The 15,791-nt window shown below is 46.8% G+C and overlaps 1 protein-coding gene across 1 annotated transcript in view; it reads left to right on the top strand.

The window, feature by feature from the left end:
• LOC101654731 (WD40 repeat-containing protein SMU1-like) overlaps positions 1–12,386 on the top strand; it is a 35,995-nt gene extending 23,609 nt beyond the window's left edge. The window contains 2 exon segments of the mRNA XM_045297984.1: positions 11,436–12,016; positions 12,019–12,386. Coding sequence (XP_045153919.1) covers positions 11,436–12,016; positions 12,019–12,386 — 949 coding nt within the window.
• The last annotated feature ends 3,405 nt before the right edge of the window (positions 12,387–15,791 follow it).

Raw genomic sequence — 15,791 nt, 5'->3', positions numbered from 1 at the left:
TCTGAGGACGGCACAGGACAGGGCATGGTTTCCTTCATGGTACCTTGCGTCGCTATGGGTCAGCATCAACCTGAGGGCCCCTAACAACCACATTACGGAGAAAAGACAAACAAGACCAAGGGAAAGAGAAATAAGGGATAAAATGTAGTGAAGAAGGAAAGAGCTCCCCAGCAGCACCACAAAGCCCAGGCGAAGATGCTCTAGTCTTCTTTCCCTTGGTCCCGAGGGCCTGTTCACAAACCGTTTGTTGTCGCTCTGGTAGGTGGCTGCTCCCGGATGAGGACTAAGGGTCGTTTTGATGGTTCTGCCTGCGATATAGTTAGTTGGCTCTTTGGTTACATTCAACGCAGGGCAAGCCGCTTCCTCTCCCCTTCTCCTGCCCTGTCCTCCGTGCCACCTTCAGAGACAAAGGACAAAGCCCCCAGTGGTGACTGTTTGGCCCCTCTGGTCAGCATTGACTGGAGGGCAGTGGATTTGGTTTTGAGTTTGGGGCCACCTAATGTTCTTGCCAAAGCAGAGCTCGCACCGCTCCTCGGGGTGTTCAGTATGGAAATCACTCCGTGTGACCAAACAGACAGCTTCGCCTGCTCAGGGGGCGTGGGGGGGATGGACTCGCGGGTGCACAGTGATTCCTGTCCGGTGAAGCGCTGTTTGAGAGCATCACTGAGAGCCTCCCATGGGCTCCTAACAACCGATGGGTGTGTTGGAAACGGAAGTGAACTGGAATCTGATTGCAGGTCTCTCTGCGTTAGGCCCGCGTCCTCACTCTGCACATCCATCCAGCATCAACATGCTTTCTCCTCTCAGACATTTCTCAGCCGTGTCCCTCTCAGACATTTCTCAGCCCAGTCAGTCCCAATGTGCCTGGAGCTGCCCTTCCAAAGGTGTCCACTTCCTCTCCTCCTCCATTTCACCCCTCCATCTAAGCAAACCTGTATGGCAAGTGTACTGTGCAGTCGTGGACTATAAAAAATACATTGTTTGGCTATTGCATAACGTAACTCACAAGCTCTCATTTCGTTCCCTGTAATCGAAATCTTAATCTTTCCAACTCAGGACCCCTCCACTCATTTTGAATTTGAATATGGTTCATGCAAGATGTGCATTTATTACTAAATCCCCACCTCCCTCTGAACTTCTTTCTGTTTTTTGGTTTGGGGCTGGAAGTGGTCCAGATTCCTTTGTTGGTGATGGAGAGGTTGACACATGTGTTACCCTGGCTTCTAGGGAAGGATACTTGACTGTCATGATGCCCTCTGTCCAGAAGGACTCCAACAAGAGGTAGCTTATCTCTTCTGGGCCTCGCCAGCCGTCGGCCTGCCACTGCTTCTCACCAAGAGGAACATGCATTCTGCCTCCTCCTTGTGGGCTCTAATCCCAGGCTCCTTAGTGCTTGCCAGCTTGATCCCACTGCTGCTGCAGTCCCTCCGGGGAGCCAGGTGTGGGGAAGGGGGGCTTTGGATGCCCTGTGACACCACCCTGGAGGCCTTTGTGCAAGTCCATGAGGCTCTCCTCAGACCAAGCAGCCTAGAAAGTTCTCATCATGGGCACTCTCCTCCCTAGGTGCCATGCTGTGCACAAGACCCTTTGGTCTTTGGGTCACAGTCTAGGAAGAGAGGCACAAGTGCCTGCTGCTCTTAGGGGTCCTTTCAATCCACTTACAGCTTCTCTCGCCCAGCCCCACCCCTCCCCATAACTCAGCCCAGGAGGTGGGATCCTGAGACTATTGGCAGGAACTCCAGCAGCACCTGAATTCTAATAGCATCTCCTTTAGGTCTCCTCCTTGCCTCAGCTGGTTTTAATTTCATTTTGAGTGGAAAATAACTTGTGTCATCCTGCCTTCTAAACTCTCGGCTCTCTAGATTTCATTTCTTGATATTTAAATCAAAGCTTTTTAGAATTACTAGGGGGAAAAAAGACCTTTCAAATCCTGGCCTTTTAAAACTTATGCTGGGCAAGTAGGATTCATTCAGAAATCCAGTGGGCTTTGTTCTAGCTCTATCCCGCTCCTCCCTGAGAACAATGCAATAAAAATTAATTTATAGAGCCAGCAAGCCGAGGAAGAAATAAAGAGGAGAGAGAGTGTGGGGGTGGGGGCAGGGAAGCGACTTCTAAATAACTGGAAACGGGTCCTCAAAACGATCACCTCCACCAGCACCCAGGGGTGCCCTGCTCACCTCACACGCAAGCTTCCCAATGCGCCCTTGGAGGTTCTGTCTCCATCCTCCTGCACCCAGTCCAGGACACCACCTGCATGCCATCCTCACGGCCCATCTCCTCCAGGGCGCATTCCCGGAACAGCACACCCTGCCCCTGTCCTCCTCTTCACGGGAGCTGCGGGCCAGCAACTTGCCTGCTGCTGCTGGCCTCTCTCTTGGGAGTCTGGATGGGAATTCTCTACAAAACTGCCCCAGATCTCCGGGCTGTCTCAGCTACAAGGTACCCTGCTTGCTCCGGGCCCTTAGCCCAAGGGGCCCTCTGTGTTGTCAGATATGGTTTGCTATGAGGTGGAGGCAGCTCGATGACTCCCAGCAATGGACCAGCCAAGACAAAGCGTGGGGACTGATGGGTTTTCAAGACCTGGCAATCTTAAGGAGACTTCCAAACAAGGAAAGACACATTAGAGTATCCCAACTTCCAGTGGGATCAGGAGTTGGAAAGGAAGGGAAAAAGCCTAAGAGGTGGAAGGCTGCCCCTAGGCGATGTCAGAGCTAAAATTCAGGCTTCCAACCCTATGGACGCCTCTCCAATCTCCCCCATGCTGATGGTTTCTATCTTGACGTCAAAAATAGAACAAAGTTTATTAAAAAAAAAGAAACAAACTTAAAAATATTACTCTATACTAAGTTTAAATTAAAATAAATGTAAAATCAAACCTGTTGTCCTCAGGTTGATTCCGTCTCCTGGTGGCCTGAAGTGTATGTATCGCAGTAGAAGTGCACACTGCGGGGCTTACAGTGGTTGTTTTTAGAGGGGGGTTACCAGACCTTTCCTCTGGGGCTCATTGTGCCACCGACCTCCAGTTGGCAGTCAAGAACAAACTATTCATACCACCCAGGAACCTGTGTAAAAATAGAACCATTTGAAATTACAGCAATGACAAATGCAACTCCAACTATCGTAATCCTTTGTTCCTTGACAAGAGCCCTGGTGGCGTAGCGGTTATGCGTTGGGTTGCTAACCACAAGGTTAGCAGTTTGAAACCACCAGCTGCTCCTTGGGAGAAAGCAGAGGCTTTCTACGCCCGTAAATTGGGTGTGTCTTAAAGTTGGGGAGCTTGTCCACCTGCTCTAACGCATCTTCCTATGCACTTTCTATAGCAAGGAGTGGATGCTCAGCATAGATTTTACACACCCTGGTGGCACGGTGGTTAAGTGCTTGGCTGCTGACTGAACCCACCAGCCAGTCACTGTGGAAGAAAGATGTGGCAGTCTGTGTCAATAAAGATTTACAACTTTGAAACCCTGAGAGGCAGGGCAACACGATCCTATGGGGTCCTACATCAGAACTGATTCCATGGCAATGAATTTGGGTTTTGTTAGACTTTGTTATTGTTTTGTTTAAATGTCGGCAAGAGAAATTGGGTTCACCTAATTGAAGAACTTCAGAAATCAGGTAGGAACTAGAGCAAAATATGACATTAATCCCTGGTGATCTTTGAAAAACACATATAAACCTACCCTCTCCTCAAAAAAATGAGCCTAGTCTCATCCTCCTCCACCATCCACCGAGCCAAAGCTTGCCAAGGCAAGGGCTATTGTAGCTCCGTTTTCCTTAGAGCCTGCGAAGAGAGGCCCTGCTGCTTGATGCTCATTTGCCATTTCCAATAATCCTATAATAGCAGCACTATGAGGAACCAGCTGTGCACCTCAGGACATATTCAGCTGCTCCATGGGGCCCCACAAATTAGACACCGAATTAGCCACTTAGAGTCCCAGGCTCCCAGTTCCACCCACTGGTCCTTCCCAGGCAATCCCAGCCACAGTAAGAAAAAGACCATGCTAGGTCCCTGCAGAATAAACTAAAGGGCCCTGAAGTCAGCTGCCAGGAGGGAGGTATTCTAGGAAGAATTTTAAAGAGAAGAATGGTATATAGTAATCAGACTGACAAATTCTCTGTGTGTGTGTGTGTGTGTGTGTGTGTGTGAACTTGTGTTCCTTGGAACTTGACTTGTGGGATTTCTTTGAGGTCTGGGTTTCTCCAGAAAGGATTTTCATTTGCTTCTGACATGTTTCTGGAGACACAATCAACCCAGGATTCTTTTAAACGACACTTGTAGATCATGGTTTGGGGAGTTAGGAAGGTGATGAGAATCCCACCCTTGAGTTGCAGAGGGTGGGCGTCTGGTTGCAAAGTCCCATGGGAATTCTTGTTTTGATTCCTCTCACTCCACCCAAAACAAAGGCTAAAACATAATACATTGATCTCTCAACCACTACCCTCCACGAGGTGGGCTTTATTTTTTCACTGAGAGTCTTGGCTTTGTAGAAGCTGGTGACTTTATGTGGGGTCTTCAGTCTCACCCACCTCCACCTTGATCTTTAGTGGTCTTACGTGAGATGGTTTCATTTCAGTTTGACCTCATGCTAAGTGATGTTCCAAGTCACCAGGGATCCACAAATGACCCTGTGGCCACATTACAGGGCATACCTGAGCATATACCACACTTAGCACGAACTCACCTTTCACAAGTCATGGTTCTCACCATGTCAAGCCTCCCAGGATTCCCTCAACAGCCTGCCAGTTTATTTATGCACTTACAAGATGTGTCATTTCACTCTAGCAGTTTCAAGGATTCTATGCCAAGAGGTACAAGTCTACCCTATTGCCAGAATGAAAATATGCCTGCTCCCCATTTACCGATTATCTCATTATCTGACTTCATGTCTTTACAACCACAGTTTTTAAAATGTATTATTTGACTATTTTTCACCTTAACAATATATGCCTGGTAGTAGTGCATGCAAATTGTGAAGCCAGAGTACTGTTGACGGAAATGGATGGTTACACGCAAATTGGGCTAGCCTGTGAGTCTCTGTGGTTTGACAGCTATGTAAGGATGCTGTCATTCTTCATTTTGTGAACTGATGTAGTCATCTTCTATTTTCATAATACCAATTTCCCCATAACAGCCTGGGAAACTAACTGTGTTGATAAGTGAACAACAGGTGTAGGAACTTTAGCCTTTTCAATTGTGGTAACTTACTACAATAGATACAATTTACTTTTAAGACATGTACGCCAATAAACTCACAAATCCAATGTCAGATACTTGGTTCAGAAACACACTCACAGCTCTCATACTGGTGGGTTCTATTTTCCATAGATGGCTACAAGATCTCCATAGCACATGCTCTCCTCATGTGACCTAGGCACCCCCTCCGCTCAGAAAAGGCTGGTTTATATCCACTCGCCTTAAACCTGGTCATGTTCCTGTGAATGCCACAACAAATAGTGGAGGCGACACTGTGATTTCCAAGGCTAGATCATTCCCTTCTGTTTGCCTCTCTTGGATCACTGTTGTTGAAACCCAGCTGCCACACTGTGAAGAAGCCCAAACTAGTCTTTGTGGGAAACTGAGCTTTTAATGGAAAGCCAGGCCAGACAACCAGACAAACACAGGCTCATTCTTTCCCCCAACAATGGGAGATAACACCCTCTGGTGGGGGACACCGGAAGGATCCAGGAAAGCTGAAAATGCAGATACCTACACTTTATCCTGGATTCTGTGCTACCATAAAAAAATGTATAATGCCAGGAGATGTGCTGAGTATTTTTCTTTTCTTTTGTTTTATGTAGTTTCTGAGGACTTATGCTCACTGATCCTGACCCCCAGACATCAAGTCACTCTGCGATTTTGCAACTTTCGGGTGGAAATCTAGATGCTACAGAGCAGAAACAATGCACATCCGCTGTGCCCTGAGTTCATGATCCACAGCATCTGAAAGCATGATGTCAGGGGAGATGTACGGTTTTGAGAACTTCAAGGGCAGTTCTAGCCCGCAGGGTCCCTATGGGTAGGAACCAACGGATGTCAGTGAGCTTTTTGTTGTTTTTCTTTTTCTCTTATGCCGTTGCATTTTGACAACTTGTTACAAAACAATAATAACTGAAAAAGGTGTCGGTGTGTGTAGAGATTTCCTGGCAAGCTCAGGCCATGAAATTAGACGACCCACTTTTTATGACTTTGAACAAATCATTTAATATATCTCTATTCCTCGTTTCACATCTGATTGAAAGCATTGGTGCCGGTGGCCTTAACGATCATGGTAATAATAACACCTGCTCCCCCCACCCAGAAGCTCTGCAAGGAAAAAAAGACCTGGGAATCAGTTTCCGTCAAGACTGCAGCCTAGAAACCCCTGTGGGGTAGTACTACTTGGTCACATGGAGTTGTTATGAATCAGTTGGCTCAAAGACACATAACAGCAGCTCCTCTCTAACAAGCCCAACAAAGGAGGTAGGAAACGTGCCTTTGTAAAAGAAGGAAGATGGAAAATATTATCATTCCTATGCCTGATGCACTATCATAAAATCTCCATAGAAATTGAATTAGTAAATTGTGCCAACCTAGCCAATAATCACATGTGGGGGCTAATTGAAAGGCGGAGGGATAAATGCGTGGTGAGTCTCACCTTTCTAGTTCTCGGGTCTCTTGTTTCTGATGGTCGGACCAGGGTGCAGTTGCCTTAGCAGTTCCCTGCTTCAGCTTGCAAGATTGACTTCCTACAAGACATCCCCAAGGAGAAGCCACATGGACCTATCCCGATGCAGCCCTAGGTGCTGGAGCAGCTGTGTGGAGACCCCTACTAGTGCTGAGATGCTTATTCGTGCACTGACTCAGCTTTCCTCCTGCAGTCGGCATCATTGCCTCTGTTTTGTGAGGTGGAGGACTTTGTGGACTGGTGTTGGGTTAATGAGTTAATGTTGGACTGGTGGGCTTGGGCAGCATTGGGTTGGGATGTTTTCGTGATGCACACTTTCTTTACATAAAACTCTCTTATACATGAGTTGCTGTGGATTTGTTTCTCTAAAGTACCTAGACTAATACAGAAATCAACCCAAAATCTGTGACATCCACCAATGATGTCCTCTGCAAGCCTGTAGAACAAGCGTAGTTCTACGGCCCCAGTGCCACCTCTGCGTTGATCTTTTCTAGGCTCAAGGTGCTGAGGAGCTTTGCCTCCCCAGCCATCTGTCATCTTCTGTGGCTGCTCCCCGGCCACCAGGTGCTGCGCCGTGGCCCTGTTGGGCCCGTGAAGCCTCCCTTTGCTTCTCCAGTTTCCATTGCTTCTCGGCTATTATTGCTTTGCAGCAAGTCACCAAAATGCAACGGCACAAGGAAAACAACAACTAAAAGCTCACTGCCATCAAGTTGGTTCCTACCCGTATGGACCCTGCGGGCTAGAACTGCCCTTGTGAGTTCCCGAAACCATACATCTTCCCCGCCATCACGCTCTCAGATGCTGTGGATCATGAACTCAGACAGGGCACAGCGGATGTGCATCATTTCCGCTCTGTAGCATCTAGATTTCCACCCAGAAGTGGCAAAATCAGAGAGTGACTTGATGTCTGGGGGTTAGGATCAGCGAGCATAGGTCCTCGGAAACTACATAAAACAAAAGAAAAGAACAATACTCAGCACATCTCCTGGCATTATACATTTTTTATGGTAGCACATAAAAAATGGCTAAAATTGAGGTTGAAAAATCCTGCCACTCTGAGTGAGTCTGGCTGTCCCAGGCAGACCGAGGTGGACAACTCGAGTGCATCAGCGAGGGAAGCTTGCTCGAGCCCAACCCCAGGTGATGGGCTCACCCACAGCTGCATGCGCCATGTCTGCCCACCAGCTCGGCCCCTCCTCCCCCTTCCGTTGCATCCTGACTAACATTCACCTTAAGAAGCAAAAGAATCAAAGGGGTCCAAGAGTTTTACACCTCAAGCTTGAGGTGTAAGTGAAGATCACGTTAGCCTATGGAAAGTATATGAATTTGAATGAGAGGTGTACGCATTAGATGTAGATCGGTTCTCAAAAATGCTCTGGGCACTGCACTGGGAAATTGTGCCTGATTAACATATTCTCCAGTTCCGCAGGGCACAGTGGCTCAGGACATTGCAAATGCCACTGTGTGCCTTCAGCTCAGTGAAATGCACCCACTTTTTATCTGCTGTACACTCATGATCCATATGTGTGCCCATGCTAAAAAAAATGGTGATCCAAAAGAATGCATAAATTACCACACAATATCATCAATACCCCACACTGGCAAAATTTTTGCTGAAGATAATTTGAAAATGGTTGCAGTAATGACAGGGAAATGCCAGAAGTTCATGTTGGATTCATAAAATGACGTGGAACAAGGGACAGTAGAGAATACCTAGAAAATGTTTACCTGTGTTTTATTGACTATGAAAAGGTATCAGCTGTGTGAATTATAACACTATAGATAGCATGCAAAGAATGGGAGTTACAGAACCGTTTGTTGGGCTCATCTAGAACCTGGATACTGACCAAGAAGTGGTCCCTTCAACAGGACAAGGGGATCTGGAATGTTTTAAAGTCGGGAAAGGTGTGTCAGGGTTACATGCTTTCCCCCTCCTACTTCAATCTGTGTGTGAACTAAGAGCCCAAGAAGCTGCACTATATGAAGAGAAATGTGGCTTCAGTGTTAGAGGAAAGCTCATTAACAACCTGTGATGTGCAGAGGGCACAACCTTGCTTGCTGAAAGCAAAGACTACTTGAAACACTTATTGATGAAGGTCAATGACCCCAGCCTTTAGTGTGGGTTACACAGCAGTGTGAGGAAAACCCCAATCCTCACAATGAGACCAATAGACAACATCATGACAAGTGGAGAAATGATTGACCTTGGCAAGGATTTCATTTTACTTGGATCCACGATCAAGGCTCATGGAAGCAGTGGTCGAGAAATCAACTGGCATAATACATTGGGTAAATCTGGCACAGTTTTCTTTTGGGTGTTAAAAAATCAAAGATACCATGTTGAAGGCTCAGGTGCACCTGACCCAAGTCATGATGTTTTCTGGCACCAAATATGCGTGCAAAAGCTGGACAATGAATTAGAAAAATGCTGAAGAATGTACACCATTTAATAATGGTGTTGCCTAAGAATATTCAAAGTACTGTAGATAGCCAGAAAACACATAAATGTCTTGGAAGAAGTATAGTCAGAATGCTCCTTAGAAGCAAATATGATGAGACTTTGTTTCACATATTTGGGGCATGTATGGGGCATGTTATCAAGAGAGACACAGAAAAAATCCCTCACTGCCATCAAGGCAATTGAGACTCATGGTGACCCTTTAGGACCGGGTAGAACTGCCCCTGGGAGTTTCTGAGAGTATGTTTCTTTATGGGAGTAGAAAGCTCTATCTTTCTCCCTTAGAGAGCTTAGTAGTTTCGAACTGCTGGCCTTGTGGTTAGCAGCCCAACTTGGGACGACTGTGCCACCAGAGGTCGTCAGGAGAGAGCAGTCCTCGAAGAGGGACACTGTGTTTGGTAAAGTAGAGGATCAGCCAAAAAGAAGACCCTCGCTGGGAGGGAGCGACACCGGGGCTGCAGCAGTGAACTCACCTACAGTGGCAGCTGTGAGAATGACGCAGGACTAGACAGTCTGGTTCTGTCGTGCACGGGGTCCCTGTGGAGCCAACTGGGCGGCGCAGCAACCGCGAAAGACACTCATGGTGCCTTGTTGAGCAGAGGCGGATGAAGCATGTGAGGCTGGGGCAGACCACAGCTTGGGAGAGTCCAAGGAACCTTTGGAGACAATCCATCCCGGTAGGGATCGACTTGTTTGCCCTCAAAAGAGGTCTTGTAACTCCTAACTTCTATGCCTGTGGTGATACGCTCACTTGGGAATGGGTTGTTTTAATTTTGTCAATGGCGCAGGGTTAGCGTAGGTTGTGCTGTGAGGCAATGTTTTAAAGATATAAAAGGGGCATATTGAATCAATGGAGAAGGGGCAAGGTAGATGCTGAGCCACATGCAGATCTCCAAGAGACCAGGAAAGGGAAGCTGAGGAAACAAGGACCTTTCCTCAGAGCCGACAGATAGGGAAAGCCATCCTGTAGAGGTCAGGCTTCTAGCCCCCTAAACTGCACCCCGAGTGCAGACTTCTAGCCTCCTGAACTGTGAGAAAATTAATTTCTGTTTGGTAAAGCCATCCACAGTGGTATTTCTGTTGCAGAAGTATTAGATCAGAAGACACCATCCCTTCATTTTGAAAAGAGAGAAATCTCTTTAAGATGACAGAAAACACCCTCAAGGCCGCCAGGAGTTCAGGCCTGCACTAGCTACTTCCTGCCGCCTGAAAGCCAGAAGACAATGATGTGAGCATGCGCAGCCCTCCGGAGTGATAGCACTGGAAGCCGCCGGGTCTTGCTCCCTGGAGCTCTTGACTTTTGCCATAGAAGCACACAGGTGAACGTAAGGATCGACCGAAGACGGGGGAAGATAGACAGGAATGGCCCCGTCAGTTTGGATGGCTTCAGTCGAAATGGCTTGAGAGCATGGCATAGGACAATGGTAGAGTGGTGTGCAGTCATTAACTACTGAGAAGGAAAGGAATCTCAATAGCACTACATAACGGGGATGAACGAAGCAAAATCAAGCCAGGAAAAATTGAGTGCATATTCGGAGACCCTGCCGACCACAGGCTCCCACAGGGACGCCTGGACACGTTCTAGAAGCTGCCTTCTTTGTTTGGGCAGCAAAATGAACCCACCATGCTGCTGCTTCTTGCGCTTCTTCAGTGTTGGTGATGACTTATAGGATATATATACACACACATGCACTGATACTATTCAAACACTCCTACAGTCATGAAAATCCCTCCCCCTAAGCCTGTTCTATCCTTTTAATTAATACCAAAAGCAATTAAATCATGGTGCGCTTCCATTACCTGCCAAGTTTTGTTATTTTTAAAACGCAAGAGCCTGGTTTTGGATTTTATCATTCCGTCCAGGTGCAGCCTTCCAAGGTGGTTGCCTTGGTCTCCCCACAGGTGAACGTTCAGCCAGGCAGCGTAAACAGCCGACTCGGAGGGGCTGGATTTCGCTTGTCAGACTCTCATGCAAGGGGTGGCACGGCATCCGGCAGTCTTCCCCAGAGGTCTTCTCCAGGAGGAGCCAGGAAAGGGACAAAGAAACACGGCCTTCAAGCTCCTCGTACACTGCAGGGGTCCCAGGTGCCCTCCTATGGGCCTCCTTTCTTTTGAACACCGAGGGAACTGGTAGGCCCCTACGGCAAGTTTGAACCCACCAACCTTCAGAGGAAAGGCGAGGGTGTCTGCTCCCATAGCTATGCACCGCCGCTGAAATCCTACGAAGCAGTCGGAATCAACTTGAGGACTGTGGGGGGGCGGGTATTTTTTGTTAGGTGACATCTGGGAAAACTTTCTATTTGTTCTTCTAGAAAAAGTTGCAGCCCAAATCAGATATGGGAAGTGTGGAACTTTACTACCGGCAAAATCCGGAAGGCTCTTAAGTACCAGGCCCAGGACAGCTTCATGACGATGGATGATGCCGTCCTCTGCCTGTGCTTCAGCAGAGATACAGAAATGCTAGCAACTGGAGCCCAAGATGGGAAAATCAAGGTGTGGAAGATCCAGAGTGGCCAGTGTTTAAGGAGATTTGAAAGAGCACACAATAACGGTGTCACCTGTCTCAGTTTTTCCAAGGAAAGCAGTCAGATCCTGAGTGCCTCTTTTGACCAGACAATCAGAATTCACGGCTTACAATCTGGGGAAACGCTGAAGGAGTTTCGTGGCCATGCCTCCTTTGTTAACGAAGCAACATTCACACAAGACGGACATGACATCATCAGTGCATCCTCTGATGGCACTGTAAAGATTTGGAACATGAAGACCACAGAGTGTTCCAACACCTTTAAGTCCCTGGGCAGCACTGCGGGGACAGACATCACCGTCAACAGTGTGATCCTGCTTCCCCAAAACCCAGAGCACTGCGTGGTGTGCAACCGATCCAACGCGGTGGTCACCTGAACATGCAGGGCCAGATCGTCAGAAGCTTCAGCCCCGCTAAGCGAGGAGGTGGCCACTTCGTGCACTGTGCCCTCTCCCTGCGTGGCGAGCGGATCTACTGTGCGGGAGAGGATTTGGGGCTCTACTGCTTCAGCACGGTCGCCGGCAAGCTGGAGAGAACCCTGACACTTCACGCGAAGGATGGGATTGGTATCGCCCATCATCCTCATCAGAACCTGATCGCAGCCGACAGGGAAGACGGCCGCCTGAAGCTCTGGAAAGCTAAGCCCCTTTCCTTTGGGACTCGCGGGAGCATGCGCTTCAGAGGAGGCAAGTCGTGTGTGCTGCTCTTTCGTTTCTTTTTCTGTTGCCAGCTTTCCTAAGAAAATAAATCATCTGAGTAAGCCACACTCAGAACACGTTTGTGAAAATGCACATTTGTGTACCAGAGACTTTTTGTTGTATATTTTTAAGGTATTATGGGAAGTGGGGAGGGGTGGGGAGGGTTTTGTTCATTTTGGTTAGACTCTTGTCGTTATCAATAAAGTCCCCCAAATAAACATCACCAGAGACCTAAAAGATGTTTCTTCTGTAGTGGGTCATGAAAGGCCTCAAAATGTCTAATGCATACTCCAAGGGCAGGAATTTTCAAATGCTATAAGCCAGGCAGTATATCTGAAGAGTTATTAACAAAAAAAAGATCCAGTGTTCCAATTAATTAATAGGGTTAGTTATCATCAATCCCATGATTAATATTGATAATGAAGAAGCCACAAGTTCCCTAGGTACAAGTTAACCAACCTCATCTCCTTTAAGGGAAAGATCTGTTTATTTAAGCTTTAAACTAAAAACATTCCCTGAAGTGTTTTTTAAAATCAAGCAATCATTTAGCTTAACTAGTAAAAAATGTCTGCCTTGATCATCATGCTCCTTTAACAACTATTCTTATGGGATCAAACTAGCAACGGCAGCTTAAAAGATTAGAGAGGAAACTCAGGGGGCAGCGCGTTCCTGCTAATGGAGGAGGGAAAAATCAGGAAAGGAGATTGAAAGTGGTTGTAATCAAAGAATGTCATCTAGTTCTCATTTGTACTGTTGCCCTGGCGTGCCCTTTGCTGGGTATATTCTCCAAAACAGCCACCACCACAAAATTAATAACTGCTTAGAAATTCAAAGATCCATTTGATTGATTGACATTTACTACTAATGCCTGTATCAGTCACCCTTGAATACACATCTTCATTATGAAAAAGCAGTGGGCTAAGTGCTTTGGATCACACCCAAGGAACAGGCCAAACCTCAGCTCAAGCATTTTGCAATTTACTAGATAAGTATACACAGAAAGAAAAGACCAAGGGGTCATAATGAGTCCCTAGCAAGAGCATGCATCTGTAGCAAACTCAAGAATACTCACGTGCACTAGTGATGGGGCCCTTAACATTCTAAACATCAAAAAAGCACTCACATGATCAAGGGAGAAAGAGCAATGGAGATTCTACCCTGTGCTGGAAATAGTAAGTCTCACTTCAAAATTGGTGTAAGCTCTTAACAGACCTACACTCACTTCCTCCAGCACCCCTGGGTCTCGGACCACTGAGGGGTGAACAGGCGTTGTGAAAGATCAGCCTTTGGAAGTACAGCTAGAGAAGCGTGTAAGACTGAATTCCAAATGTTGACCATGGGCAACAGAAGGTGTTATGCTTCTTCAAATGCTTCTCCTTTTTCTTCTTGATTATCCCTAAGAGGAGCTCACTATGACTCAACATTAGGGTCTCTGTTAAGTCACCTTCTCCTCATTCATCCAAGGGCCCCCAACTTCCTATGAGCTCTACTTCTCACTACTCATAGAGCATCAGAAAGAAACTCTCTTACCTTTGCTATGAAAGAGCTTTTCTAAGGGGTGGGGGTGGGGGTGGTTTCACTGCCATTGAGTTGATTTCAACTCAAATCTACCCTATGGGACAGGGCAGAACTGCCCTTGTGGGTTTCTGAGACTGTAACTCTTTAAGGGAGTAGAAAGTCCCATTTTTCCCCTGAAGAGCAACTGGTGCTTTTGAACTGCTCACCTTGGAGTTGACAGTCCAACACATAACCACTGCACCGCCAGAACTCCTCAGGGAGCATCAGGGTGTGGTGAAATTTAACAGAGTGGAAAAACATAGATTTGAGCAATCATAGTGTCTTTTTACTCTCCACATGGGTAAATGCTGCCCTTTTGATCTTAGATGAGTTTTTATTCTAAGGTGTGCAAGCCTCACTAATACCATTGTTCCCCTTACAGACCTGTCGACTGTTTAGCTGAAAATTGAGCCACAGAGGTGTATGACTCTCTCCTATCCTCCTCCTCTTTCAATCCCAACCTGAAGGGTGACAGGGCAATAGTCTTGGGTACTCTATGAGTCTCTATTCAACCAATAACCCTAGTGTCTTTCATGATTTTGATTTTTGTTCCACATTTTTCTCCCACTTTGATTTGTGTTTTACATTTTTTCTCCCACTCTAGCCAAGATCTTCTAATACCATACCTTTCAGAGCAGTTGGTAGAAGTAGCTGGGCGCCATCTAGTTCTGTGGGTCTCAAGGTCCCTAATGTCTTTACGATATAAGAATCTTTCTGCATTATCCCAAATGTTCATCAAGTCTACCCAAAGATGAGGAACTTACTTCCCCAAAGGACAAACTACTCCATCTTAAAATAGCCCAGTTTTCCCAAGACTTCCTTGAGTTGCTCCTAATTCTAACTTTCAAGGACACCTCAAAGTCACTGCCATCGAGTTGACGCCAACTCATAGTAACTGTAACACAGGGTCGAGCTGCCCTTGTGAGTTTCAGAGACTGTTTATGGAAGTACCAAGCTGAGTCTTTCTCCCGAACTTCGGCCAGTGGTTTCGAATTATCAACCTTGTGATCCCAACTCAAAGCACCACCACCAGGGCTCTTTAAGGACGTTTAGAGCCAGTCAAATTCCTTTCCACAAGACAGCCCTTCTGATGTCTGAAGGCAGTTCTCAGGTCTCTTGGGAGCCCTTTATTTGCAGGGGATACACGTGGACTTCCTTCAAGATATAACTTGGTTCCAGATCTTTTCATTGTTTCATTTAATCTCTGAATGTTTTAGTAAAACGTGTTGTCTATATCACTCTTACAACCTAGTCCCTGTGAAAGGGATCACAATAGCCTTGGATAGAGTGGGAGAAAAATGTGGAACAAAAGTCAAAATCATTAAAAAAAGACTTACTGGTCTGATAGAGCCTGGTGGACTCTAGCAGTACTACGGATACCTTAAGTTCTAGAACTGACCTTACCTCGGTGGCTCGACTCTCAGATAAATAATCCAAACTGAATCAAACTCACTGCCATTGAGTTGATGCTGACTCATAGCAACCCCGGGGGGGTTTCTGAGACTGTAGCTGTTTACAAGAGCAGAAAGTCCAGTCTTTCTCCAATGGAGCTGCTGGTGGTTTCAAACTGCCAACCACGCAATTGCAGTCCAATGCATAACCACTACACCACCAGCGCTCCTCAGATAAATGATAGTCAGACCTATAAGGTGAACAACATCGCCAAGGAGGTGTACATTCTTTAGAACAATCATCCATAGGAGATCCAGGGCCAGCATGGGCAGGGATAAAGCTCAGAATGCAGGGAGGGACAGGAAAGAAGCATGAGTGGAAGTACGCTGCTCCCTCATGGGGAGTGCAGTCAGTCACATGGTAGGTATGAACTGCTGAACGAGAATCATCTTGCGCTGTAAACTTTCACTCAGATCACACTAAAACATTTGTTGTTG

This window comes from Echinops telfairi, unplaced genomic scaffold (assembly GCF_000313985.2).
Source record: "Echinops telfairi isolate 266 unplaced genomic scaffold, ASM31398v2 ScPeMD7_7424;HRSCAF=8462, whole genome shotgun sequence".
NCBI classification, from domain to species: Eukaryota; Metazoa; Chordata; class Mammalia; order Afrosoricida; family Tenrecidae; genus Echinops; species Echinops telfairi.
Note: the sequence above shows the minus strand (reverse complement) of the source record. Positions and strands in the feature narration are given on the sequence as shown.